This window comes from Myotis myotis, unplaced genomic scaffold (genome assembly GCF_014108235.1).
Source record: "Myotis myotis isolate mMyoMyo1 unplaced genomic scaffold, mMyoMyo1.p scaffold_m19_p_17, whole genome shotgun sequence".
Taxonomy (NCBI): domain Eukaryota; kingdom Metazoa; phylum Chordata; class Mammalia; order Chiroptera; family Vespertilionidae; genus Myotis; species Myotis myotis.
In genome coordinates this window covers 3614969-3642262 of record NW_023416321.1, presented here as the reverse complement: position 1 = coordinate 3642262, position 27294 = coordinate 3614969, and the positions used below count along the sequence as shown (strand labels likewise).

General features: G+C 59.6%; 1 protein-coding gene across 3 annotated transcripts; it reads left to right on the top strand.

Moving 5' to 3' along the window:
- Positions 1–12095: 12095 nt before the first annotated feature.
- Positions 12096–26876, top strand: GPRC5C (G protein-coupled receptor class C group 5 member C). Of its 3 annotated transcripts, none has more exons than XM_036339467.1 (5): positions 12096–12333; positions 18485–19567; positions 21314–21408; positions 23139–23288; positions 24991–26876. In XM_036339467.1, exons 2-5 carry the CDS (start codon positions 18517–18519, stop codon positions 25021–25023), a joined length of 1329 nt encoding a protein of 442 aa, XP_036195360.1. In that variant the 5' UTR covers positions 12096–12333; positions 18485–18516; the 3' UTR covers positions 25024–26876. The 3 variants fall into 3 exon arrangements, with proteins under 3 accessions (XP_036195360.1, XP_036195358.1, XP_036195359.1); XM_036339465.1 differs by lacking the exon at positions 12096–12333 and adding an exon at positions 12340–12628; XM_036339466.1 differs by lacking the exon at positions 12096–12333 and adding an exon at positions 12866–13013.
- Positions 26877–27294: the final 418 nt, after the last annotated feature.

Here is a 27294-nt window from a genome sequence, read left to right as displayed (position 1 = left end):
ACATGCGATGCCTTTTATTTGACCAGCATTAAGCAGCTTAGCAAGCACTCCAACATATTGAACCTCCTGTCACCCGTGACAACCATAAAAGGCAGCGGGGCAGGCCTGGTTCCTCCTGTTACAGAACAGGAAACTGCCCGAGACCACACCAACAGGCGTGGCCGAGCCAGGGCTGGAAGCCAGGGCACCTGGTGACCCGTCTACAGGCCTCCTTCACGCTCACACTATCCCTATTGTCCCCAGATCATCCTAGACAGCAGCCTGGGACCTGATCGGGCACATTTTCCCAGGTTGAAGGAACAGATCATTGGAGACAAGAAAGTATCCATAGGTGCCAAGTACGTGCTGTAGTTACGGGCCCTGAAGTCACCTTCCTGGGTTCAGGTGTGGCTCTGCCCTGAGCTTGAGTAACTTGGCAGTTACTTCCCTTGCTGAGCCTCACTGTCCGCATCTGTAAAGGTAGATGCGCTGTTGCTGAGAGCTGTCATGCATCTGGGGGGAAGGGAGGGCCTTTGAGGCTGTCTTGAATGGCAGAGCACCGTGGAGATGACCCTCAGTGATTCTGAATGCCTTGCTCTCCAGGAAGTGGTCCGACCTCCCCCAGGCTGCCATGCTGTGAGGAAGCCCAACTAGCTGTGTGGGGAGGCCACACTGAGAGGTCCTGAGACCACAGGAAGAGAGGACGATGTTTGCCTAGTCCCTACCTGCCTCAGCCCCGGACTGTTCCAGCACCATCCACGGTCTGATTGCCACGGTATGACAGATTGGAGGCCAGAACCAGCCAGCCAAGCCCTCCCCAAATTCCTCACTCAAAGAAACCGGCGATTGCTGTTTGAGGTCACTAAGTTTTGGGCTCATTTATTGTACAGCCATAGGTCACTGGAACAGAGTTGGCTGGGAGGCTTGGTGGGTTAAATGGTGTTTCTCTTCCCCACCCCCTAAGGAAAGATACGCTCACCTGGAATCCCAGAATGTGACCTTATTCTATCAGGGTTTCTGCAGATGTAATTAAGGTAAGGGTTTTGAGAGGATTAAGGTGGGCCCTACATGCAATGACAAGTGTCCTTATAAGAGACAGAAAAGAAGACACAGGTACAGAGAAAAGTGCCAAGCCCAGTGGAAGGCAGAGATGGAGTGATAGGAAGCCACAAGCCCAGGGATGCCTGGAGCTACCAGAAGCTATAAAAAGCAAGGAAGGATTCTCCCCTGGAACTTTCAGAGGGAGCGTGACCCTGCTGACACCTTGACTTTGGACTTGTGGCCTCCTGAACTGCGAGAGAATAAATGTCTGGCCACGTAAGCCACGGAGTTTGTGGTGGTTTGTTGCCGCCCACTTCCAGCCTCCAGAACGGTGAGAGAACCCGTTTCTGTGGCTGTAAGCCCCCCGTTTTGTGGTGCAGCAGCTCTAGCCAATGCCTGCAGCGTGCTTCCATCTCTCCTTTGACGTGACCCTCCCAACGACCTGTTAGTGGCTCTCAGTTACCACCTGTGATGGCCTCCCTCCAAGGTGGCCTTTACGATCCCACCTCCTGGAATTCCCTTCATGAATACGGCTGATCTGTCACCAACAAGATAGTGTGGAAACAACAGCCTGCGCGTTCCATGGCTTAGTCACTGTGTTTCAGTTCTGCCTGGCCCTCTCTCGGAACACGTTCCCAGGGGAAAACCCACAACCACGCCCTGAGCCCGCTCCAACGGCCTGTGGAGAGTCCACGTGCTGAGGAACCAAGGCCTCCAGCCACCAACCAGCTCCGTCTGAGGGCACCGTCTAGGAAGCAGACCCTCCAGCCCTAGCCCGGCCTTCAGATGACCACAACCCCGGCCGACATCATGGCTGCAGCCTCATGAGGGACTCCAAGCCAGTACCCCAAGTTCAGCCACTCCCTGACTCTTGACCCATAGAAACTATACGTCATCATGTTGGTTGCTTTGTACCACTAAATGGCATGGTAATTTGTTACGCAGCATTAGCTAGCCAATACACTTTTTCCTATCCTGACAGAGGCAGCATGTGTCGTAGTTAAAAGTGCAAGTTCTGGGGTCAACTATCCCTTACTAGCTAATGACCTTGAACAAGTTACTTCAGCCTCTCTGAGTTCCCTCATTTATCCTTATTTATTTAAGGATCGCTGTATCCACCTTATAGACTATTGGGAGGAGCAAAGGAGTTAATACACAACATATACAGTCCCTAGCCCATAGTAGACACTCATTATTATTGTATGGGAGAGAAAACAGCTCGAGAGAAGTGAGGCGAGAGCCCCATGGCCACACAGCCAGCTCCTCAGCAGCCAGGCCGAGTGCTGAAGCCAGGTCTCCTGTCTCCCTGTCCAGGGCTCCTGGTTTAGCTTCCCAGCCCACATCCCATCCCAGGACGCTTCGCTGCAACTGGCAGCAGCTGGCTGTGCACACTGTGCTGGGGGTAGGGGAGGGGCACGGCCAGTTGGGTCAGACTGTGGCCCTTGCCCGGAGGAGAGCGCCCCAGCCCCTGCAGGAGGGATGTGGACAGGCATGAAGAGCCGGCAGCAGCCGGCTGGGCACCCCTGAGAGGACTTCTATGGATCACATTTCACTGTCAGAGCGGGTCCAAGGACAGGGACCGAGCCGTCCCAGCCCTGGTAGGAAATGGCCAGGAGAGCAGGACAACTGCTCTGAAACGCAGTCTGGTATTAGGGCGAAAGGGGTGTCGGGAGTCAGTCTCACTGCACGGCGGCTTTCGTTCAAGCAGATCAGCATGACCTTGGGCCAGCAGAGGCCTGGGAGCCACGGGCCCCTCGAGTGTCTGTCTCTGAGTCTGGGCACAGGCTCCACATTCGGTAGCAGGAGGCAGCGAAGGGTGGCAGGGAACGAGGCCACGGAAAAAGGTGCAGAAATAAACAGCAGTGGCATTTGAACTTTTCCTTTGGTGTGTGTTTTTTTAAAATATATTTTTAATTGATCTTATTTTTAAAAATATGTTTTTATTGATGAGAGAGAGAGAGAAAGAGAGAGAGAGAGAGAGAGAGAGAGAGAGAGAGAGGGAGGGAGGGAGAAAGGGAGAGACATAGAGAGATAGAAACATCAACCATCAGCTGCCTCCTGCATGCCCCCTACAGGGAGTCAAGCTCAAAACCCAGGCATGTGCCCTGACCTGGAATCGAATCATGACCTCTTAGTTCCTAGGTTGATGCTCAACCACTGAGCCACACCGGTCGGGCTAATTGATTGGTTTAAATGAGAGAGGAAAGGGGAAACATTGATGTGTTGTTTCTCTTATGTACGCATGCATCGGTTGATTCTTTCTTCTTTCTCCATCACCATTTATCCCCTCTATGCCCTCTTCCACCTCCACCCACCCCCCTCCCCCACTGGCTGACTCTTGTATGTGCCCTGACCAGGGACTGAACCTGCCCGGGGCCTTGGTGTATCGGGGCGATGCTCTAACCGACTTGCTCAGGGCTCGAACCTGACCTTTGAATGAGCAATAATATCACGTATGGAAATTGCAGGCAAAGCACCTCCAGGTGTGCTTGTCACTTTCTGGTGCCGCCTCGGGGCCAGGTGCCGCCCTGATGAAACATCAAGGAAGGTTCCTGGGCGCGGTGTTTCCTAAGTTGGCACTGAGCAGTCGCAGAATACGCCTCCCCAATGTATGCGTCTGTAGTGCAGCGAGGATTTTGAGCTGATTACTTTGAAACCCAGCCTACGCCGGAGAAGCCCTGCGAACACCCCGCTACCCCGTGTGAGGGAAACGCACATTTATTCAGAGAATGTCCGGGTGTGCGGGTCTCCCGCTCTGTCCCGGGAAGAGAAAGATGGCTCTAAAACTCCTGCTATCCAGGGAGAGGCACCCACCTGCATCTGCACAACAAAACCTGCTCTCGCTCCTCACACGTTCCCTGGCCACCCCTGCACCCACCTCCCCACACCTTCCTTTCCGTGTCTGCAGCGGAAGATGGGATTTAAGCCTGAATTCTAAGCCACCCCTTTGAGCACCTCACTTTCCCCTGGGCATCTCTTACGGATACAGAAAATGTTCATGTTAACAAACGTGTTTGTTTTTCTCCTGTTAATGTGTCTTTCGTTAGAGTCCCCAGCAGAGCACTTAGGAGGGTAGAGGAAGCGGTATTCTCACCCCCCACCCCACCCCTGCCCCCATCACCTTGACCTAAAATGCCCAGTTCAGGCATCCAAGGCCCTTACATCACAGGTGCTGGATTTCCCCTGGAGCATTACCATGTTCAAGAAAAGGAGTTAGGGTGTAAAGGGGCAAGGGGGGACACCAACCGGAAATAACGCAGGGACTGCCTCTGACCTCTGACCTCCAGGAAGAGGGAATCTACAAGGGGTCTGACCGAGAAAACGTTTTCTTCTGGACTCTGCCCCTTCCCCCTTCCCGAGACTCTCGCCTTCCAACAGGCACGGATCCAGGGCCTTCGAATCCTGTGGGTCCGTGTGGGCAGTTAGACGGACCCGAGCAGCGCCAGGGCGATGGGCCAGGTGCAGAAGGTCACCAGGCGGAAAGCCCCGGGCGCCCAGCAAGGGGCAAAGCTGGGAAAGCAAGGACCTCCCCACAAGGTGAGCTTTCTCCCCTAGCATCTCGCTGGTCATGCGGCTGAGATCCCCTGACCTTTCCCCCCTGACCTCTCCTCCCCTGACCTTTCCCCCCCTGACCTTTCCCCCCCTGGCATGTCGCTAGTCATGGGTAGACAGACCCCTTGGAGGAGGAACAAGGGCCCAAGAATGACCTCATGCAACTCCCATGCGTCCCTTGCACAACCCCTCCTTTCGGCATCCACCTCTAGGGCTAACCTCCGGGCCTCCGTGGCATTTCAGCTCCAGGGCCCGGAAAAGCAGAAAAAACAGACAAGCGAAGCCACGTCCAACCTCAGGACCAGCTGCACTGGCACTCCCGGCCCTGGCGCCGACCAATCGGTGGAGACCGCCACCCGGAAGGGCACCCCTGGAGGGCTGACGAAGATGCTGCTGGGATCCTCCCTGGGACCTTCCCTATCCCCCCCCCCCCATACCCCCAGCCCTCACCCTTCAAAGCCCTCCAGGCGGCTCTCCCTCCTGGAGCACACCTGTGCTTCCCCTCCCCCTCTCCCCACCCCCAGGGCTACCTTCACCCTTTTCTCTCCTCAGCTCCGGGGCCTTCTTGTGCCTCTGTGACCGGTTCCCTGAATCCATTTCTTCCACGGCTCACTTCTCCTGCCCTGTGACTTTCCAGATACACTTTCTCTTGCAGTCAGGACACCAGGCCTAGCCTTGATGTCCACCGCCGTGTGACCTTGGGTAGGCTCTCTTCCCACCCCGGCCTCCGGCTCCCACTGGGATAAACAGAGCCGACCTCATCACCTCGGCTTCTCTGAAGACACGCACGTCACGGCTTAGCTTGGTTGTGAGGTGGGTCTGACTCTGACTCTCACCTTTTGTGACCTAAACTCCGTCCTGACACTTGATTGCTGACATTGCAGAATCAGATCACAGTCTCAAAACAGAAAGCAGGCCCGGCCCGTGTGGCTCAGTGGGTGAGCGTCGACCTCTGAACCAGGAGGTCACGGTTCAGTTCCTGGTCGGGGCACATGCCCGGGTTGTGGGCGCCATCCCCAGTGTGGGGTGTGCAGGAGGCAGCTGATCAATGATTCTCTCTCATTGCTCTCTCTCCCTTTCCCTTCCTCTCTGAAATCAACAAACAAAACCCAGAAAGCCAAAAGGCCCTCAGCGGAAACCCAGCCCTGGATGTAACTGGAGGGGACGATGGCAGTCGGCCTGCGAAGGGGTTAATGCAGCAGGGTGGGTACGGGGACGAACCCAAACTGAAGGGAAACGGCCACATGAGTGACAGCAAGAATGCAGGCTGTTGCAGCAGAGGCTGAAGTAAAGGCTGTCTGCGGCCACGTCCCACTTCAGCGCAACCACAGCTGCCATTAAGACCCTCACATGCGCCATCAGCGGTTCTGAAGTCAGCACAGTGGCTGGACTCCGCCTTATCATCAGAGGGGAGAAGAGCAGCAAGCAGACCAAAGGGCTAAAGTTTCAGCGGCTGCCCGGCGTCCCGAGCTGCAGCACGCTCCCAGAATAGCACCAAGTTCCCGGCAGCCTTGGTGGCTTTGCAGCTGGGCTTGGGCGGGGTGGGGGGGGTTGGGTTTGAGGGGGGTGGGCAGCCCCAGGCAGCACAGGCAACAGCTGGGACTGGACACTGCCCAGAAGCCAGCTGGCTGGCCCTGCCCTGCTGGAGGCGCCATCTCTGGTGAGTGTGGGCATGTCTGGCTCTCTCGTGACACCCTGGCTCTCTCCCATCACCTCGGGGGGCCTGGATGAGTTTGAGAGTCAGGGGCACCCTCAAACCCCAGGTGGGGGCGCGGGTCTCCTGGATGCTGTGCAGTGAGTGAGCTCTGTTGGTGTCCGGTGAGGCAGGTGGCGGGCTGAGTGTCTCCGAGGGAGGGCAGGCTGCAGTGTGTGCAGGGAACATGTGATCACAGGGGCCAGCCGCTGGAGGAGGAAGGGGCAGGGGGGAGGCACAGCCCTGCCACCGGTTGGGCAACTGCCTGGCGCAGCGCTGCCCTGGGGCTGGCTCCTGGAGCTGCAGGGCTTGCTGGGAGCAGGGAGCCTGCCTGCTTGACACCTGCTCTGTGACCCACATCCTCGGTGCAGATGCTTCGTCTACGTACCCCTCGCAAATAGTTATTGAGGCCCTACCACAGGCAAGGCTCTAAGAGAACACAACGGTGGATCAGGTGCAGACCTTCCCCTCAAAGGGCTTTTGGGGACGTAAGACATGTACCTACACGAGCAGGAAGGCAGGAAAGGTGAGCGCTCCACCAGAGATGAGAAAGTGCTTGGGCCGGAGCACAGCGCAGGCCCAACAGAGTTCAAACAAATAGGCTCTGATCCGTGGCGAGTCACTCAGCCTCCGTTTTTAAATCGATAAAATGGAGATGGTATCTGCCTTATTGAACTCCCAGGGTTATAAAGATCAAACGCATAGAAAAGACACTTGGAAAATGGAGCGTGCTCTGCAGAGGTAAGCCGCTGTGGTATTGCATTTGCAGACTCGCCAGCGCTGCTCTGAGCTTCTTGGCCTGGGGTCCTGGGAGCCGGAGGGAGCCCAGGATTCAGGGCAGCAGCAAGGGCCAGCCTAGACCCTTCCCCCTAGAGAAGCTGAGAGCCTCTCTCGGTTCTTGGCCAATCATCCCACTGACAGGTACTGCCCACTTTTTAAAAATATGTCTTTATTGATTTTTTGAGAGAGAGGGGCAAGGAGAGAGAGATAGACACGTTGATGAGAGAGAAACATCATTGATCGGCTGGCGCCCACAAGCACCTTTCTAGGGATCGAGCCCGCCACTCGGACATGTGCCCTGACCCGGAATCGAACTGAGATCTCTTGGTTCCTGGGTCAACGCTCAACCACTGAGCCACACCGGCCGGACTGCCCACTTTCCTTGCATACAGCGCTATCATATGGGCTGCCAGGAAGGGTACGCATAACATCCAGTCTGTTCTCCACTGAGCCTGCCACAGAGGTAAGCGGGCAGATACCTATGTGCGAGGCAGTGCTGGCGGGGGCTCTGGGAGGGCAGAGGGCGATGGAGGGCTGTGGGGTGGGGTCACCCGCAAAAGCTTCTGGGAAGAGCAAAGCGTTTTAAAGGGGGACTGATTACAAGAGGCTGAAAGCGGGGGAAAGTGGGGCAACATGAGTGAAGCCACAGGAAGGCCAGTGCGGTGGCCTGACTCAGAGCTGACCTGGGGCTGGAGTGGCCACGTCCTGTGGGGAAGAGGAGAGAGGTGGGGCTGAGCCCAGGTGGAGTGCGGGCTGCAGAGGCCTCGAATGCCGGGCCAGGGAGTGTGGCCGTTTCAGTTACAGGCAGTGGGAGCCAGTGAAGGTGTTGTGAGCAGAGAGCCGGGGGAAGTCAGAAATGTCCCACAATGCGTGGGGGTTTGCAGGGTGACTGGAGGTGAGGGAGACGGCAAACCCACCCTGCAATGTTCTCAGATCTGGGGTAACACTGTACCAGAAAGTGGGGGGCCTACACACAGCCTGTTTGCATGTTTTTGGGGAAGGGATGAGGGGTTGAGAGGCCCACATCCTGGACCCTCAGCTTTGACCCTGGCTCCTAGACTCACTCCGCCGGTGGGTGGCAGCTGTCCAGGCCTGGGCAGCTCGGGAGGCCCAGCCTCTTCTTCCACAGGAGGTTGGTCAGTGGCCACTGAGCCATGGATGGGCGGGGGCGGGGCGGATGGGCTCCGCATCAGGTGACATTCCAGCAGGCTCCACTGCAGGCCCACTTCCGGGTACACTTCCAGAGGATCAGCCATGGGCAGCCAGTTGTATGAACGAGCGTTTTCACTCACCCGGCCCCTGCCCCTTGGCTTCCTGCCTCTTAAGGGGCCACCTGGGTACCTGGGTCCTCTCACAAAGCCAGGTGGCACCTGCTGCTCCAAGCAGGCAGTGCCCTGAGCCCAAGAGAAAGGGACACACGGCCAGGCACTGCACCCTGGGCAGTCACCGGTTAATACCAGGGCCGGGGCAAGCAAAGGGCAAATGCAAACTGTTTACCACACAGGGTTCCAGGCACCTACGGGTCAGGGAGCCAAGCCCCGCCCTCCGCTCAGCAGGAACTATTTTCACTCCACGGGGCCCAGAATGCCAGCCCTGGGCGCTCCACCCCTGGGAAGTGGGCCTCCTGCTCCCCGGGGGAGGAAACGGCTCCCGGAAGGTTCTGCCAGCTGGAACGGCACTCCAGGACTCCTGCCACCCAGGCAAAAGGGAAGTCCCTCTAGGGAGCCAACCGCACTCCAGGCAGGCTCCTCCAGGGGCCGAGCAAGGCCCCGACTCTGGACCCTGCACCCAGGGCTCTGTGGGTGCAGGGAGGCCGGCTTCTCTAGCAGGCACCGGGGCTTGTCTGCGTCCCAGGGAGGCCTGGTACCGCTGGGCAGGGCAGGTGCAGGCAGGTGCTGCACGGTGTGCAAGGCCCCTGGTGTGAGGGGGAGGTCAGCAGTGGGCTGCCCTCCAGGGGCTGTCGCACCTCTTGCTGCCATTGTTTGGACCACAGAGTAATGGGTCTGCCACGTGCCGGGCTCTGGGCCAGATGCCAGGCACAACAAGACGTGAGGCATGCCCCTTGAGCAGGGCACAGTGTAACTGGGAGCCCGTCATTTAGAAGGCTGATTGAGATACACTAGGTTCCCCGGGCCGCTGAGGCTCAGCTGGTTGGAGTGTCGTCTTGTGCATCAAAGGTTCGGGGGTTTGATTCTGGCTCAGGGCACACACCCAGGCTTCGGGTTCGATCCAGGGCCGGGGCATGTACAGGAGATACAGGAGGCAACAGATCGGTGTTTCTTTCTCACATTGATGTTTCTCTCTCTCTCCCTCTCCCTTCCTCTCTCTCTCAAATCAATAATAATAATAAAAAAAAATAAAGGAGATACACTAGGATCAATGATCAATAAACAAATGCATAACAGGCCCTGGGAAACAGGGTTCTTTCTGGGGAAGGTGAAGACAGCTTCGCAGAGGAGGGCCACTGAGGCTGAGCTTGGAGACAGGACATATTTTTAAAATTTGGGCCCAAGGAATGTTGGGGGGTGGGAGGGCAAGGATGTTGGCAGTAGAAGGAACAGCACGGGCGAAGGCTATTCTGATGTTAGTCAAACAGAATCAGAAGAATGTTGGAGAAGCAGCTTCTAAAACTGACAGGACTAAGCCTCAGAGGGGACGGACTACAGAGAGGCTGACCACGGAGCTTCTGGAAGTGCCTGGCTGTGTGAGGAACATTCTAGACTCAGCTCCATGTGGACTTCACAGCAAGATGTGGAGGTGGTGTCAGACCAGTTTTCCGGTAGAGGAAAGTGGGGCTCAGAGAGAGTGACTTGCCCAGTCCCACAGCTGGCAGAGCTGCTCTTGAACCCTGGGCCTGGTCAGTACCTTACTGTTCCAGGTCCCAGAAGAAGGTAGTTTCAATGGGCCCGCGGGAGCTCCAGCACCACGTCAGGGCAGGAGGGAGCCTGCCACCCCTCCAGGATGCATCCATCCGGGATCCCTCTGAACAGTGAGTGGGCAGTAGCCCTAGGGGACCGCTCTTCAAAGGTTATTTTTAGTGCAAATGGGAGTTTATAAAGCTTGTCGATGCCTATGGGTTGTTATACTGGGTGAAGGGCATTTGGGGGCACAGATGAGCCTACAGCTGGAGCCTTAGAAAGCAAAAGCACCGCCCACAGATCGCCCCTTTTAGCCACTCCAGGCCCCCAGTGGCCAGCAGCACCCACGGCCTCTGACTCACAGGGGTGGGGTGGGGTGAGGCTCCCCACACCTCCACCTCCAGGCCTCCCACCTCTCCTAGCACAGGGCCCCAGGGCACCAGGGATCCTGGGGCCCAGGCCATCTGCCCCGAGGGCCGTGCTTGGTTTTGAAGGCAGGTCCTGTTCCAGAGCGAGGCCGGAGAAAAGGAAACAAGCAAACAATTCTCAGAAAACTGCCCTACATTTGCCCCGCTGTCACCGCACAGGCACAGGCACAGGCACAGGCACAGGCACAGGCACAGGCACAGGCTGGCTGCAGACAGCTCAGCGGCTGTGGCCTGGCCTCGGTCCAGATGACTCCCAGCGAGTGGCCAGGCACCCGGTACCCCAGCCTTCCCCCTGCCTGGGCCTAGATGTAGGGGCGACTTGCTTCTTGGGCGGGGTCTCTGTAGGGTGAAGGGGTTCCTTCTCAAAGCTTGAGAGCACACTGAGAGGGAGCCACAATCCACCGGTGTCTCCCCGAGGTCTCTGAGACCCCTCCCCATCTCCCCATCTCCCTTCCCCCACACACTTCCCGCCTCTGTGAATTGGCTGGTCACCTATGTTAATGAGCGGCCCCTCCCAGCCACTGACTTGGGCATCAGTAGCCTAAAGCAGCTGCAGCCCTGGGCCCGTGGCTCTCGGTCCGACCGGCTGCTCCCCGTTTCACGGTGGGCACCCAGCTGCCTGGGCCCTGCGTGGGATGAGGGTGGAGTTAAGGCAGGGAATTGCGCTCTTCCGCTTCATATTTCAAAGAACTGAAAGAATTCCCTCATCTCCCAGCCCAGCCTGCGAGGACCAGGCACAGGAAGGGAGACAGGGCTCTAGGAAACCTGGGCCCCGCCGCCAGCTCCTGCCGCTGAGCCCGAAACGGCGGTGCGCGCGAATTGAGGCGCGGCCGGAGGTTTATCGCTCGGCGGCTCGGGGTGATTCACGGAGTTAGACTCCTGGTTGTCATAGATTGAGGCTCGCAAACAAACAGCCGGAGAGGTTCCCCTCCCCCACCTGGCCACCCCGTAGCCCGAGACCAGCTGCCACCCCTCCTCCCCGCTGCGCTCTCCCCCCTCCGCACCCCCCCCCCCCGCCCTTCCTCCACCCTCTCCCCTCCTCCCCGGGCGCTCCAGGCAGAGCAAACACGCCCCGCCACCGGCAGGCTCCGACCGCGCGCCTCGGGCGATCCCCCAGGCAACTAGCATCACGAGACCCAGCACCCGGGAGACCCAGCGCCCTGCCCCCCCTCCGTGTCCCCGGGGCCCCGGCCAGGCCCAACCACCTCTCCCTTCCCGGTGCGCCGCGGCCCCGCCGGGCCTCCCGCGCGCGCTAACTAGGCCCCGCTGGGCGCCCGGGACCGCTCAGCCCCCCTCGCGCGGAGCCCGCAGCCTCGGGGGAAGGCAGGCGGCCGCAAAATCTCTTGTTTACTGGGCCGGGGAGGGCCCAGCCTGGATTCGCTTCCTCAATTCCGCGGCTCCCTTTCTCCGGGTTCCTGGAGGGGAAAGGGTGGCCGCCCGCTGATCCTACCCGGAGCAGGGCGTGGAGGTGGGGCGTGGAGAGGGCCGAGGGTACCCGAACTCGTGGAAAAGTCCCCGGGCGATGGGAAGGGCAGGACGGGGAGTGAGGGCCGAGTCCTCCCGGGCCAGGTTAAACGCGGCACCGAGGGGAGCCGAAGCCGAAGGCTCATGAGGACAAGTCGGCACAGGGAGCGGGGACGCGGGGAGAGGAGCGCGCTCAGAGTTGGCCCGAGTCTGGGCGGGTCCCTGGAAACCCAGGCGCGGGTTAGTTGGGGTTTGGGGCGAAGTTTGCTCACGGTCCCGAGTGGTTCTGAGCTCGGCCCACTGCCTGAGGGGCGCGCGCAGTGGTGTTCCCACGCACATTGGTGGCCCAGGTGCCGGGGAAGAGCCGCGCACGCAGGAGGCGGACGCTCGGCGCGGTGTGTCCACGTGTGCAGGCTCGGGGAGGGGAGGGGGCACAGAGGCGTGAAAAGGCGGACTCTGTGTCTGAGTGTGCGGCTCGCTCCGGCCCGCAGCGGCGAGCTGTGTCTGGCGAGGATCTCACGGGAGACCCAGGACGAAGGTGACCAAGGCTAGGTGTCCACCACGGAGAGACGCCCCGGGGTGGCCCCAGGACGTGTCTGGGAACGCGCGCTGATACCGCGGGGAGGGAGAGGCCGCTCGCGAGGTGCGCCGGGCTGCACCCCAGATCGCTTTCTGGAGAGAAAGCGCCGAGTCCAGAAACTGAGTGCGCGCGAGTGTGCGCGCGCCCGCGAGCGGGGGGCGTGGCGGTCAACAGCAACAACCCACTGGCCGGCTCGGCCCGAAACTCCGACCTCCCTCCCGGGCCGGGAAGTGCGACTCGCCGGAGCCTGGAGGTGAGCCGCTGGGGGAGGGCTGGGCGGGCTTTGTTACAGTGTAAACCGATTGCACATACCTGGGGCCGCGCTCGCCCGATAAGCGCCTGGATGGAGGTGATGTCACGGTAGTGCCGGCGCCGGCCCACCCTCGCCGAGAGAAAGGAGCCGAGCCCCGGGAGAGGCCGGCGTGAGAGCGAGCGACCGAGCTCGGCCAGCACAGCCCCAGTCCGGGAGAGGCAGGCCCCCGAGCCCCGAGCTCCCGCCCCGGCCCCGGCACCCTCCGCCAGGGCTGGGCCTGGCCCCGCGCCCTGCACCGCGTCCCTCCCACCTCCGCCCGCGCCTCGCCCGGGGCTGGAGTTGGCCCCAAACCCCGCGCCGGAGCCGGCCCGGCGGCGCGTCCCAGGTAAGGGCTGCTGCCTTCTCTGCCCTCCCCTCCCCTCGGCCGCCCGGAAGAGTCGGGTTGGGCCGGCGGGGAGTGGACGGGGGCAGAGAACCGGGGGCGGAGGACGCCGCTCCAGCCCCGCTGGGTCGCAGAAACTTTCCAAACCTGCTCGGGACTGGGGGCGGGGAACCCTGCGCGGCTCCGAGCGGGAGGCGGCGGGGAGAGCTCCACAGTTAGGCTCTCCAAGGTGTGCCCCCTCCAGCCCCACTCCCTCCGCGAGGCTGCAGTCCACAGCGGCTTGTGGGCGGGTGTCCTTTCCGCTGCCCGCTGCGGCGCACGGGAGGGCAGGTTTCGGAGGCCAGAGAAAATGGGGAGAGCCCGGCTGCCCGGCTCCTTCTGCTCCGGGGTTCAGGGGAGCGTCGCTGCGGGCCCCATGGGGGGGGGGGGAGTGAAGAGGGGAGCACTCAGTCTTGCTGCGCGAAGTTTGGGATTTCAGACGATCCCAGAGCCTCGACTTCTGGCAGCGTGGCTTCTAGACCCCTTCCCTCCCCCCACCCTCGATGGCTTTTCCAGGGCCCTTTCAGCCTCCGAGGTGGAGTAGCGCCCCTCCAGCCCCAGGCCGGCAGTTTTCCACCCAGGAAAACCCCGTCGCTCAAGAATTCCACAGTGTTGACCCTAAAGCAGGGTGTTTGCTCCTGGAGGCCATCCCCCACCTCCTTGAGCCTTAATGTGTGTCTGGGGGGTGATTGGGGGGTGGGGGTGGGGGGAAGCAGGGGTGGGGCGCATTCCAGAGTGACAGTTCCAGAGCAGACCTTTGGATGGGGGACGTCCAGGTTTAGAATGCTCTGGAATTTTGGCCCAAATGCGCACCCGTGTGGAGGTCTAGGCTGGGGTTCCAGGAAACCCCCCAAAATCCTCCCTCCCCCCCAACACACTGACACACCTGGACACTGAGGTAGCTCCTTCCAGGCACCCGAGAGGAAGGAGATGGATGGGAGAAGGGGAGGAGGCGGGAGGGCGGTCAGTGGATCCATCCATCTCTCCTGAGGGCTGCTGAGTGGCGGCAGGCCCGGGGAGGAAGGAGGATGCTCAGGGTCACTCCTGGGGGAGCCTGGTGCCTCCGGGAGGCGCTCTAAGGGTCACGGCCCTCTTGGGAGGTAACCTGGCCTCGGTCTGTATCTCTGTTACTCCTGAGCCTGGGAGACCGATGGGCGCAGGACGTGAAGCATGGGGTGCTCTTTTGGGGGTGGCTTTCAGGCCTTTTTGTGAATTGAGGGCGAAGGGGAGGAAATTGGCTGCTGGAAAAGGGGGAAGGCGTCGCATCCTTGCTGGGCGAAGCCAGTCGGGGCTGGCTGGGCCCTGAACCCACTGGCCCCCCCGAGGCCTCACTGCTCCCCCAAGGGGGAGAGCGGGCAGAAGGGGATTCTGGAACTGGGTTGGGCGGAATGGCTGAGCCTGGGGAGAGGCTGGTTTCAGAGGTGATTAAAGATACTTGTGTGGCTGATGGCAGGGAGCGCATGACGCAAAGGGGCCCTTTGGTCCAGGAAAGAATCTATCGGAGGCTGGGGCCGGGTTGCAGCCGAGATGTGGGGGAAACTCGGGGAGCAGAAGGAGGGTCCCCTCCTGGGTCCCACCAAGAACCGTGAAGCAGAAGGTGTGACCCTGAAAGGAAGGAGGCAGGGCTGGCAGGGAAGTGGGCAGAGTCCGTCCAGTGAGTAATTTTCAAGTGCCCGCCGTGTCCAAGGCAGGGCGTTCAGTGTGTCTTGCTCGCGACCCTCAGACCTCGGAGCCTGGTAGGGGAGACACGAGCACACACGATTCTCACACTCAGGTCTCAGAAGGCCCAGCCTCGCAGAGCAGGCTCTAGGGACCCATGGGAGGGAGAGTCTCCAGGCAGAGCTGGGTCCGTTTCATTGAAGTCCGTTCCCCCTTCACCATCTTAAAGGTGGCACCCGCTGACTGGCTCAGTCTGCACTCCTGGAGGTCAGACTTTTCTGAGTTACCGTCACCAAGTCTCCTGCTGGCTTCCAGGGGTCGCTGTCGTGGGCAGTGGACAAGAGCTGGGTCCACCCTGCCCAATTTCCCCACCTGAGTCAGTGTGTTCTTGTCTCCCCTCTCGCCCTTGCTTTTGCCAGGGAGTGGGAGACAGGAGACCCATCAGGGCGGGAAGATGTGTTGCCTCTGGGGATGGCAAGTTTCAAGGCCTCCTGTTAACTGGATGGGGAGGAGGGGCGCATTCCTGTTTCCTTCCTTGGAAATCCCCTTGTTGGGGCCACCCACAGGAGACTTGCAGGGATGGCCCTGGCCCAGGGGTACAGGCAGTAAGGATCGAAGAGCAGGATGGATCGAGGAGGAGTGGCCTGTAAGGGTCGCAGGGCTAAGTGAGGCTTGGTGTGGTGTTTTCATAGAGATGTGGCTGTTGTCAGACTTGAACTGGTGGCATAGGCTTAGCATCCTTCCTCCCACGTCCACCCAGGCCTGGGATCTTATGGTGGAAAGGATCTCTCGGATCGGCCCATTCCGGCTTACCTTGGGTCTGGATCTTGCAGCCGGATGAATGTGTCCTCAGCAAATCGCTTGTCTGTGCCGTGTGCCAGACTCAAATCTCAAAGCACAACCCTGGTTATGCCGCCATCAGGCAACAGAACAGCCTTCCGTGGCTCCCCCCTGCCGTTAGAATAATGCTCCAAACCCCTTCCCTGTGGCATTTCACGCATGGGGAGCTTGATGGAAGGTCCCGTTCTGCCTTTTCTGACCCCCTGGGCTGGAGGAGCTTCCTGCTCTGTGTTTCGGTCGTGCCTTCTCTCCCCCAGAGGCCACGTCTGCTGTGTGGCGCTTACCTTATTCCTCACTGTGTAATTTTCTTGTAGATCTATCTTATCTCTCCTGATAGATTTAAAAAAAAAAATGTATTTCCTTATTGATTTCAGAGAGGAAGGAAGAGGGAGAGAGAGATAGAAACATCAATGATGAGAGAGAATCATTGATCGGCTGCCTCCTGCACGCCCCCTACTGGGCATCGAGTCCGCAACCCAGGAAGAGGCGGGTGGGATGAATGAGAAGCCCTTGAAGATGTGCAGATTCCTGGAGGCTAAGTCTGGGTGGCCATTCTCAGGGTGCGGTTCCTCATCTCCCAACTTCACCCCAATCTCTGGCTGCCTCTCTGTGAGCCAGAGATGCCCAAGACGGACCGAGTGCTTAGGATCCTGTAGTGTAGCAAGACACCGTAAAGTCCCTCCTGGAGCGGTTCAGCGTTTCTCCTTACCCCTCAGCCCTTCCCGACTCCCTTCTCGGTCCCACACTTGTAAATACAGCGTGTGCTTCTTGATCTACGATTACACACAGTCTCCGGCAAAAGATTATTTAAGTCACGACATAGGGAAACCTGCTTTTACATTGGAAGCCAGGAGAAGTGCCAGTTATTTAGGAAAAACAAACAAACAAAAAAAAACGATAGAAAAATTCACACAGAATGTTAATTTATTACCAGTGGATGGGTGGTCACTTCGTAAGGTGTTTAAATGCCTAATTGCTATGTTGTGCACCTGCAACTAGCAATGTTGTATGTTGACTGTAATTGAAAAATAATTTAATTAAAAAAGAATTAATGGGCCGAAACCGGTTTGGCTCAGTGGATAGAGCGTCGGCCTGAGGACTGAAGGGTCCCAGGTTTGATTCCGGTCAAGGGCATGTACCTGGGTTGCGGGCACATCCCCAGTGGGAGATGTGCAGGAGGCAGCTGATCAATGTTTCTCTCTCATCGATGTTTCTAACTCTCTATCTCTCTCCCTTCCTCTCTGTAAAAAACCAAAAAAAAAAAAAAAAAAAAAAAGAATTAATGGGAAAAGCAAGCTTAATTGAACGACGAGGAGGTAGCTGAGAAGGCGGAGATCCCTAAAATATCTTTAAGGGGCACGTGGGATAGCCTAACGGTTGTTGCAGATGGGTGATCTTGATTATGTCAGTTTCACTTAATTTATGAATTTTCTTCTTCCCGACAGTAGCAGTGCCCTTCCACGTAATTGTGGAGAGACGATTTATATTGACTGAGATTTAGGATCCTTTGTTTCCTTTTAGAAATTAAGGAACCAGGAATGGTGAAAACATAAGGGACTAAACCTCCTCCCTCTCCCTCTTCCCTCCACCCCCAAAATGGGAAGAGAGGTGGTGGGGAGGCTAGAGTTGGATCATGCCATTCCCCTGCCAGCCACTAGTGGTCACTGTCAGCCAGGAAAGCTCGGTTGCTGTCTTTCTGGCGAGTTCCTGGGCCCAAGGGGTGCGAGGAAGAGGGAGGGTTATCGCTAGTATTTGAGCATAGAATACCTTTAAATGTGGAGCACCTGCGTTGCATAGAATTTCGGAATTTACAATTTACGTTTTAGAGTATTTACATTTTCTGTTCCCCAAGTACATGTAAAGCCTTTGGTTGGGAAACTCATTGATTTGGTCTTGTATTTCCCTTAACCTCCACATTCTGTACTTCCGCCTCATACAGGGAACGTCCACTTGCCATTGAGAGCAGGAGCGTGGCTTCCTTTGGTAAAGCTGCAGCCCGAATGGGCGAATGAGCGGCTAGAATAATAAGTTCGCTTCCTGGTGTGAATAAAAGACATTTTTCTTGCTTTCAGCGGCAGTGTTTTCGCGTTTTCCATTATAGATTCATTCCTTTGGGTTCTGCATTGCCCTTGCCTGGTTCTTGCTTTTAAAATGTGAGCGCCTCGTAGGAGACGTTTCGCATTAAGTCATTAACTCCCTCGCTGGGAAATTACTTAATCCTGACGCTTATGCATTTGAGCTACACAGAGAACTTTGGATTCTGAAGAGAGGCTTTGGCACTAAAAGTGGGAGCGTGAAGGGCAGAAAAGGGAAGTGGGAGGGAGGGGTCAGGGGGAAGTGCTGATAAGTACAACTTTCAACTCTCTTCATTTTTTTTTTTTTATTCTCTTCCTTTTTTCTGGCTGCAAGTTATGCCTGTCACAGGGGCTTGTGAAATACTTGAATGAATGAATGATGGACTCAGTGAACTTAGGCTGATTCACCATGGACTCCGGCATCCCATAGACAGCGTTCAGGGCCATGGTATCTGGTCTACTGAATGCTGGGAGTCCTAGAGCAAGAGAGGAAGTGCTGAATGGGTGGCATGCTTGGTTTTGACTTGCTCATAAACCCCGCCCCGCCCCCCCCCCCCCCCCCAGGCTGTAAGAACTCAGGGAATATTTAGATCCACATTATGGGGGTGGGACCTGAAAATGCAATGACAATTCCTTCCTCTTCCCTGAATAGGAATGACAAATGGGCTTCATCTCATTTGCCTCTCTGGTCGGTTGGCAGGCCTTCCAGGAGTTCTGTGTTAAGAAGCATTCTGAAGCCCAGGGGACAGTCTCCTGGTCAGCGTGCACCGTCCGCCCTGGTTCAGGCTCCGGGAAGCGGCACCCATGTCAGCGTCTGACTTTGGGGAGGACTGATTGTGTCTTTTCTCCCTCCGTCTTTAGGGACCCCGCGGGAGCCTGGCCTGGGAGCCAGGATGGCCACCCACAGAGCCTTGCTGACATGCCTGGGACTGCTGCTCTTCCCGGTCCCTGGGGTGCAGGCCCAGAACCGAGCCCCGCCCGGCTGCAGCCCCGACCTCAACCCCCTCTACTATAACCTGTGTGACCGCTCTGGGGCCTGGGGCATCGTCTTGGAGGCCGTGGCCGGGGCGGGCGTGGTCACCACCTTTGTCCTCACCATCGTCCTGGTGGCCAGCCTGCCCTTCGTGCAGGACACCAAGAAGCGCAGCCTGTTGGGGACCCAGGTGTTCTTCCTGCTGGGGACGCTGGGCCTCTTCTGCCTCGTGTTCGCCTGCGTGGTGAAGCCCGACTTCTCCACCTGCGCCTCCCGGCGCTTCCTCTTCGGGGTCCTGTTCGCCGTCTGCTTCTCCTGCCTGGTGGCCCACGTCTTTGCCCTCAACTTCCTGGCCCGGAAGAACCAGGGCCCGCGGGGCTGGGTGCTGTTCGCCGTGGCCCTGCTGCTGACCCTGGTGGAGGTGATCATCAACACCGAGTGGCTGATCATTACGCTGGTCCGGGCGGTGGGCGAGGACGGCGCCCTGGGCAACGGCAGCGCGGGCGGGGCCGCGGCCTCCCCCTGCGACATCGCCAACATGGACTTCGTCATGGCGCTCATCTACGTCATGCTGCTACTGCTGGGCGCCTTCACGGGGGCCTGGCCCGCCCTGTGCGGCCGCTTCAAGCGCTGGCGGAAGCACGGGTTCTTCGTGCTGCTCACCACGGCCACCTCCATCGCCATCTGGGTGGTGTGGATCATCATGTACACCTACGGCAACCGGCAGCGCAACAGGCCCGCCTGGGACGACCCCACGCTGGCCATCGCCCTGGCCGCCAACGCCTGGGCCTTTGTCCTCTTCTACGTCATCCCTGAGGTGTCCCAGGTGACCAAGGCCAGCCCGGAGCAGAGCTACCAGGGGGACCTGTACCCCACCCGGGGCGTGGGCTACGAGACCATCCTGAAAGAGCAGAAGGGCCAGAGCATGTTTGTGGAGAACAAGGCGTTTTCCATGGATGAGCCAGCCTCGGGTAGGTCCTTTTTCCTCCACGTCGTTCACTGCAGGACTGGGGGCTGGTCTGGAGCCAGGTCCCTGAGGTTTACCCGTGGTGTTCTGCCTTAAGCTCCCTTCGTTCCATTTCTTAAAAAAAAATGTGTGTTTTTTTTTACTATAGTCAGTGTAACTCACGAATATATTTTCAACATAAAAATCTCAAACATGACAGAGAGACAAAATTTCTCCCAACTGTTTCCCCCCAGTTCCTTCCTGTGCATCCCCAGAGCTGACTGTCGATTGGTATTTTAGCTGCACGTGCCTCAGTTTCCTCGTCTGTAAAATGGGGATGATACAGATCCTGCTCCAGAGGATTCTGATGAGGACTCGTTAATGTGCGGGAAGGTGCCCTGGGAGCACGGGCCGTCAGCTGGGCGTGTTACTGTTACTTTATTCTGATCGTCATTGTCCTTCCGGAACTGGTTTTCCTATTACGTACCGCCCCCTGGTCATCCTGGTTCCCTTTAAAAGTCTTGTCAGTTGATCTTTCCCTTTTTGATAAAAGCACTCATGCCCCATCCAGGCTAAAGCAGCCACCCTGTCCCGCGGCTGCTCCCCGAGCTCCTGCCCAGGCTCCGTTAATGGGACAGGCTTTCCTGGCAGAGCCCAGCTCTGGGTGGTCCGGGTGCCGGGCGGTGCAGGAGACCTGGCCAGGGAGCTCCCAGCTCCCGCAAGGAGTCCTCTCTATCGTTCGTACCCGGGGAGGACCACGAGCCTTTATGGAGCACCTGCCGGGAGCCAGGCGCTGTGCCTTTCTCGGTGTGTCCTAGGCGTGCACCTCGCGCTTTCTCAGCCCGTGTGTTTGTCGGGGCCAAACGCTCCCAGCCTTTGTCCTCTCAGGGCAAACAGCTGGGGCTGTGAGGGCTTCTTTCCCTGTAGTTATTTATTTTTTTTCTCCAAATGGAAAAATCAATCATCGCGTGAGCCCGGCGCTTAGAAGCGCGATGTGGCTGTGGTCCCTCGGAGCTGCAGGGCCGTCGGCCTGCAGCGGACAGACAGCCCTCCGCGGGGCCGGCCTCCGGGCCCAGCCCGTCTTGGGCCCGGGCTGGTCAGCAGGTTTCCTGAAACACCTGACGGCGCCCAGCGGGTGGAACAGGTCGGAAGCCAGCTCCCCGCGGGAGGCTGGGGGAAGTGTTCCTGCCGCTGAAAATAGTCCTGGAGCCGGGCCCAGGGGCCGAGGGACAGGATGTGCGTGCGGTCCCCCTGGGGGGCTCTGGGCCGTGGGTCACGGGGAGTCGGTTCCCAGCTCCGGAGTCGGGGGCTGTGGGGTCTCTGCTGTATTTACCCCAGCGCCTGGCAGCTGGCCGGCGGCGGCGGAGGCCCGAGCTGGAGGCTGGCCATCTCGGAAGGCGGCCGAAGGCCTGTGTGCCCTGGTGTCCTCTGGCCCTGGAGGCAGATGGCGATGGGGATGTGAAGGTTGCTGACAGGAGCTGTTTTCTGAACTGACCAGGAAGGGGGGGGGTCCCCACACTGCCGGAAAGGCCGAGGGGAAGGCAAGCAGCCTCATGGCTCCTGCGCATCCGAACAAAGGGGTGTTGGGTTCCGGAGGGGCCCCCACACCCACAGCCTCACCCCCAAGCTGGCCGCCCCCGGCCAGGCTCCCTCCTGGGTTAGATGTTATCCCCGGGAAGCCTAGCCCCTCTCCCCGCCCCCGGGAGCCTGGCCCTCGGTTGGGAAAGGGAGCTGAGCGCCCAGCCTTCAAACCTCTCCTGTTTCCTTGCAGGCAAGAGACCGGTGTCACCGTACAGTGGGTACAACGGGCAGCTGCTGACCAGTGTGTACCAGCCCACCGAGATGGCCCTGATGCACAAAGGCCCGGTGAGTGGGGTCCCCGAGTCCCCAGGACCCTGCGGAAAGCCACGGAGCCCAGCCTCTGTGGGCGGGCAGAGGGCCGTGCGGCCATGTGGGGTGGGTGAGGTGCAGGGGGTGGGGAGAAGGCAGGTGTCTCTCTTGGTGCCTCAGCCTCGGGGAACCCAGAGCTCCGGCTCCTGGTGCCTTTTCCTGGAGTCAGTGCATCCACCGCCTTCAGTTTTATTGCGATGGCACCTGCCCGGCCCGTGCATTGGGGTGTCACACACTGAACAGAGGAGGGCCTCGGCCAGCGGGGGTCATGCTTGGTGACTCCAGGGGACAGGGGACCAAGCCTGGGTAGGTGTTTACACTCCCACCACAGCTGTCTCTGGGGAGGCCCCTCCCCCGCCGCAGGCAGCTGCTCTCAGCCTCACACCTCCCCTGGGTCCTGGAAACCAGATGCTCCCTGAGCCCTGGGAGGGGGTGGGAACAGATTCACTCACTCCATATATGTTCCTGCTCCCGGCTGGCAGACTGCGCGGGAGAGGTCAGCGACCCGCCTTGGCAGGAGGCTGGGAACAGGAAGGAGGGAGGTCAGCAGGGTGGCGTTCTCACCCCTCCCGCTGGGAGCCTGGGTGAAGCCAGCTCCGAAACTCCCAACCCAGCCCTTTGGTCTCCCTACGCCTGACCCTGCTGACATCCCTCCTTTCTGTGGCTTCACCAGCACCTGGGATCTTACTAAAAATGCAATTGCGTGGGGCCAGTGCTGTGGTGAATCCAGTGGTTAGCATCTCCTCAGTGACATCACCCTGATGCATGATGGGAGTAGCCACCTGTAGAAATCTGCAAACCCTACTCATCAGGGCTTCCTCCCTTCCCGCCCACCTCGGTTGTTAAACATTTGCCGGCCACGCACCCACCACCAGGTGTGGGTGAGGTTTCAACAGCCCAGGTGATTCTGATGCGCACCCGGGTTTGAGAACACCCACGGGGATGTTCCAGGAGCTCCCAGGGCAGCGGTCGGCAAACTGCGGCCTCTTGAGTGTGGCTCTTCCACAAAATACCACGTGCGATTGAAACTTAGTGGCCACACTCGAGGGGCCAAAGAGCCGCGTGTGGCTCGCGAGCCGCAGTTGTACTAGGGTTGCCGACCACTGTACTAGGGGATGGGGAGCTGGAGACCACCAGGTGGGCAACTTGGGGCCCTGGAGCTGCCCGGAGCTGGGGCACCCAGGACCCTCTGCACCCTCAGCCAAGGACAGGACCGCTGTAGCTCGAACCAGGTTCCAGGCAGCTAATTTGGGTCTGAGGTCTCCAAGACTTAAAATACACCCAAAAGCATTTGGGATTTAAGCCTCCAATCAGGCAGGTCAGCCCAGACTTCTAGAGGAGAAATATGTGGGCACGGCCAGGGCCTGGCACACCAGCAACTATAATGCTGTTGGGGGTTGGAGGGCCAATGGGGAGACTTGGGTAAGAGTCTTAGAGGACCGGAGGCTGGGAGCTCCAGACAGGTGACGGCCGCCCAGCATGTTCACCCTCCACTGGGTCAAGGTCTGAGGGGCAGCCGAGCGGAGCCCCGGGCCCAGAGGCCGGGCCCTCTGCAGAGTGAGATAAGGGGCTGGAGGTCAGAGGTGGGCCGCTGGGGCCTGGCTGGGGGTGGGGAAGGGAGCCGGCAGGCCCCGCCTGCAGGAAGCCGCGTGTTTGTGCATCTGCGCTGGCGGAGCCTGGCTGAGACCTCCTGCTCTTCCTTCCAGGCGGAGGGACCCTACGACGTCATCCTCCCACGGGCCACCGCCAACAGCCAGGTGATGGGCAGTGCCAACTCCACCCTGCGGGCTGAAGACATGTACGCGGCGCAGAGCCACCAGGCGGCCACGGCCCCGAAAGACGACAAGAACTCTCAGGTCTTTAGAAACCCCTACGTGTGGGACTGATTCGGCGCCAGGAGGCGGCGGGCCGGTGCGGGGAGGGCCCTGGGGGCCTGGTCTGGGCCAGGGACAGCCCGGGGCCTCCAGGCCCTCCTGCTCCCCGTGCCCCTCATGGCTCAGGGCAGCTTGTGCCTCAGCCGTGAGCCCTGCCTGGTGGCCAGGGTTTCGTGGTGTCCCAGGTGCCCCTGCCCACTCCTCAGTGTTTGTGGAGTTGAGGAGCCACCGCCGGCTTCATGCCAGGGTCCCTCCAGGGGTCACGCTCCAGCCAAATAGTGTTCTTGGGGGGTGGCCTCGCAGCACCTGCATTCTCTGAGTCTTTGGAGAGATTCCTGCAACCTCGAGAGATTTCACAGGCTCTGCCCCGGGCCTTGCTCCTCCGTGAGGAACAAGGTGCCTAATAAACACGTTCTTTCTGCTTTGTTAACGCTTCCTCTGGGAATGTCGTTTCTGACCCGGCTCTGGGTTTCCGACGAACCGCTCCTCCTCGGCCCACGGGTGGCTCCTTCCGCCTCCTCCCTCCAGACCCAGCTCACGTGACAGCTGCCCTTGTCTGTGCAGTGAGGCAGCTGACACCTGCACGCAGGGAAGGGTCCGTCCGCTGAGCCTGTGTCCCTGCCGTGTGGGCTCACAGTGAACCGGGCCAGCTCCTGTCCGGGGGCTGGTCCATCATCCGAGCTCGTCTGGAATCGGACACTTTTCCTCCGGGTCCCCCTCCACTGGCCGTACGTGGGGACCGAGCCGGGAGGTGGCCCACCAGCAGGCACCCTGCAGAGGGTGCTGGTAAGGGAGGGCGTGCCAGGGAAGATGGGCTACCCTCAGCCCCTCAGTGGGGACGGGGGGTCCAGATCCTTTAGGGCACAGGTGGAGCCTCACTCTGCTCCGTGCTCTTAGGCCACTTGACCAGGTGGGTTCACAAAGGTGGGAAGGGTGGGGCCACGTTCTGGTTGGGTTCACTCCTGGGCAGGGATTGTTCAAGCGCCAGTTTGCTCAGGCCCCTACGGTGAAGCCCTCCGCACCAGCTCCCTGGCACCCCCGTGGCTGCCCCTGAAGGTGGGCAGGCCATTCTCCTTTCCAGAGTCCAAATCCCAGAACTGTTCCCTTTTTAAGGTTTGACGCGGCCGTAGGGGAAAGTTGGGGGTTAGCTCTCCTGCCCCCTACTTGAGGTCAGCAAACTGATCGAGAGCCTACACAGCCTCCCCAGGACACGGCCTCCCCAGGACACAGCCCCCCCACGACATGGCCCCCCCAGGACACGGCCTCCCCAGGACCAGGCAGGCTTTCTCCGGACCCCGACTTCCAGGGCCCTGGGACGGCCGGCGGGCCCAGGGCCCGGGGTGCAGACAAGCAGCAGTGTCCTGACCCTTGGACACGGGTCATGGCCTCGCGAGGGGACTGCCAAGCCCGCCCCTCCCAGGCCTGGGAATGTCTCTCCCTGACGAGCCAGAAGCTATTTTCTGACACTGGTTGTAGGAAAAAAATGTCCTGTTGGGAGGGAGAGAAAGGTGGCCGGAAGAGAGGAATGGACCTTCGCCCGAGCCTCTCCTATGTCAGACTGCACCAGCCCCTCATCCCCCCTCCCTCCCCCGGGGACGCACAATGCTTTTTTTTAGTAAAAACCAGCACTTGTGCCCCGAGCAGTGGGGTCCCCTTTGACTGTTGTTCTTTCTGGTTACTTTAGGCTCAGTCCCCGCAAAATAAAACGAGATGGTAGACGCCCTGCGGCCTGGACTGCACGCCGTCCTCATGCCCTCAGTCCTCTGTCCTGGCTGGCAGGGCCCTGCACCTTTCCCACCTTGGTCACTGGAGCTGGGAGGGCCAGGAGGCCACCGATCTGGAGCAGTGGACCAAGTGGGGTGGCGGGCGGGTAGGGGAGTGGGGGGGACTGTGAAACCCGAGGCTTAGGGCTGGGGCTCGAGGGCCATCCCTACCTGCCCTGCCCAGCCTCTCCTGGTCCCCAAGTGACTGAGGCCACAGGAGCTGTCTGCAGACCAGCCTGCCTCCATCCCCCTGTGACACCCTCCCCCACATCACAGCCCGTGTCCTCGTGCGGTGGCTCTGCAGGGGCCACCCTCAGATGGCCCTGTCTGCACACTGTGGGCCTCCCTGGCCATCTTGCTGGTGTCCAGCAACAGCCTGTCCCTCGGCACGCGGTGAATCGAGGCGAAGCTCCGTGAGTCTTTGGAGCCACACCCTGGCGGAGCTGCCCCTTGCCTTTCTTCCCGGGGCCATCACCGAGTGAACCGTGGAAGGCCGCGAGCTGGGGCAGGGCTCATTCGAGCCTGGACAGCTGCGCCTCTGTGGCCTGAGGGCCCTGGACCTGAGCCTCGGCCGCGCTTCACTCCACGACCTGCCTTCCTCACCTTCGATGACCTGGGTCCCATGGAGACACAAGGTGGGGCTGGAGCTGCATTCTCGGGGACCAGTTGACAGTCCTGGGCCACGCAGACGGGGGTCTAGGCCTCTTCCAGGACAGACCTGTGGGACTGGGGGAGGCCTCTCAGATAAGTGGCATCTGGGCTGAACACTGCCATTTCCTGATGGGCAGGGGAAAGGTGCCTACCTCACCCTGGGCAGGTACCTCCATGTGCTGGTGCTGCGCTCCTCACCCAGGATGCCCAGAGGATCCTGACGCCCCCCGGGGAAGTGGGGATGTCCGCGGGGCCTGCGTGATCCTGGCACCAAGGACGGGAGGTGCACGGCTCCGGATTTGTGGGGACAGCATCGTCTCTCTGGCCTTGTCCTGCTCTCTGGTACCTGACAGCAGGCTCGTCCAAGAGGGGCCTCCCCAGGTGTGCCCCCGGGTGCAGTTCTCACCCCAGCATCACCTCGGGCCGTGTGAGGGCCAGGACCAGAGCAGGGGAGGTCACCCTGCAGTCAGGCCCACAGCTCCAGTGCTGCCCCCTGCTGCCTGCACCTGTGCCTTGACCCCGGAGTCTCCCCAGAGAGGCGTTGGGTGAGCAGGCCCAGCAGATGAGAGTAGGGCTGCCCCCCAAGTGTGATAACCCCCCCCCACCACACACACACACACCCCATTTACCATCCGTTGTACCGGGTTGTCAGTTCCAAGAGTGGAGTGTAACCTCCCTCTGATGGAAGAGAAGGGGGAGCTCTGGACCTCAGACTTCTCCTGATCTAGGTTAGTGGCCCCAGGATCCCTTACGGTGAACAAAGGGACGGTCCTGCTTTTCGAGGTGATGGTATCACGTGAGCCCTTCGCCGTGCCAGGCGGCCAGGGGTAGGCAGCCTGCAGTGAATGTGGGTTTGTTCCTAGTCCCCATCCCCTGGGGGCCTGTGGGGAGGCGCAGGGAGGGGTGCAGCCTGCCCGGCCTCAGGCACACCCCTGGCCGAGTGGAGAAGATAGCAAAGCGGTCCAGCTGCATCGCAAACAAGCCTGGGAGGGAAGGACGCCGGCACAGGCCCGAACCCGCCGCAGGCAGGCACAGGCCGGCACCTGGGTAAACCTCACAGCCACTGTCGAGCTCCAGCTCAAAGCAGAGTAGTTTGGACTTTGTACCTGCTCGGAATTAAACGACCTTATTCCTCTCTGTTTGTGAGGAATTGCTACCAGGAATCCCTGTGTGTTCGTTAAGAATATTCTGGGCTTTCTGAATATATATTTTTAACGTTCTCCTTGCCTCCTAGACCAAGAAAGGATGTTTGATTCCAAGTAACTTTTTTCTTGGTTGGGAATTTATTCTAAGAGGGGAAACCAGGTCTCCCAAACCAGCCCAGTGCCCCAGACCGGTGCCCTCTCACCCACCCAACACACAAGGCCTGGGAATGTAGGGATGGGGCACAAGGGGGGGTGCTTTATCTTAGTCCTGCTGCGGCCTGGCGTGCTGGGGGGAGGGGCGCCGCTGGGTGAAATACTGGGCTCCTGGGAGGGCGTCCTGGGGCCGGGGGTGGTCAGTACCTCCCCTGGGTCAGGAGGACATGCTCAGTGCCGCTCCCAGGATTTGGTTAGACCCGTGGCTCCCACTCA

What these genes read in the sequence shown, in the direction of transcription:
- GPRC5C (XM_036339467.1), top strand. Translation starts at nt 18,517, where the DNA reads ATGGCCACCCACAGAGCCTTGCTGACATGCCTGGGACTGCTGCTCTTC. An exon ending in CATGGATGAGCCAGCCTCGG is followed by an intron (nt 19,568 to 21,313) that starts GTAGGTCCTTTT and finishes GTTTCCTTGCAG; the next exon opens with GCAAGAGACCGGTGTCACCG. An exon ending in CCCTGATGCACAAAGGCCCG is followed by an intron (nt 21,409 to 23,138) that starts GTGAGTGGGGTC and finishes TCTTCCTTCCAG; the next exon opens with GCGGAGGGACCCTACGACGT.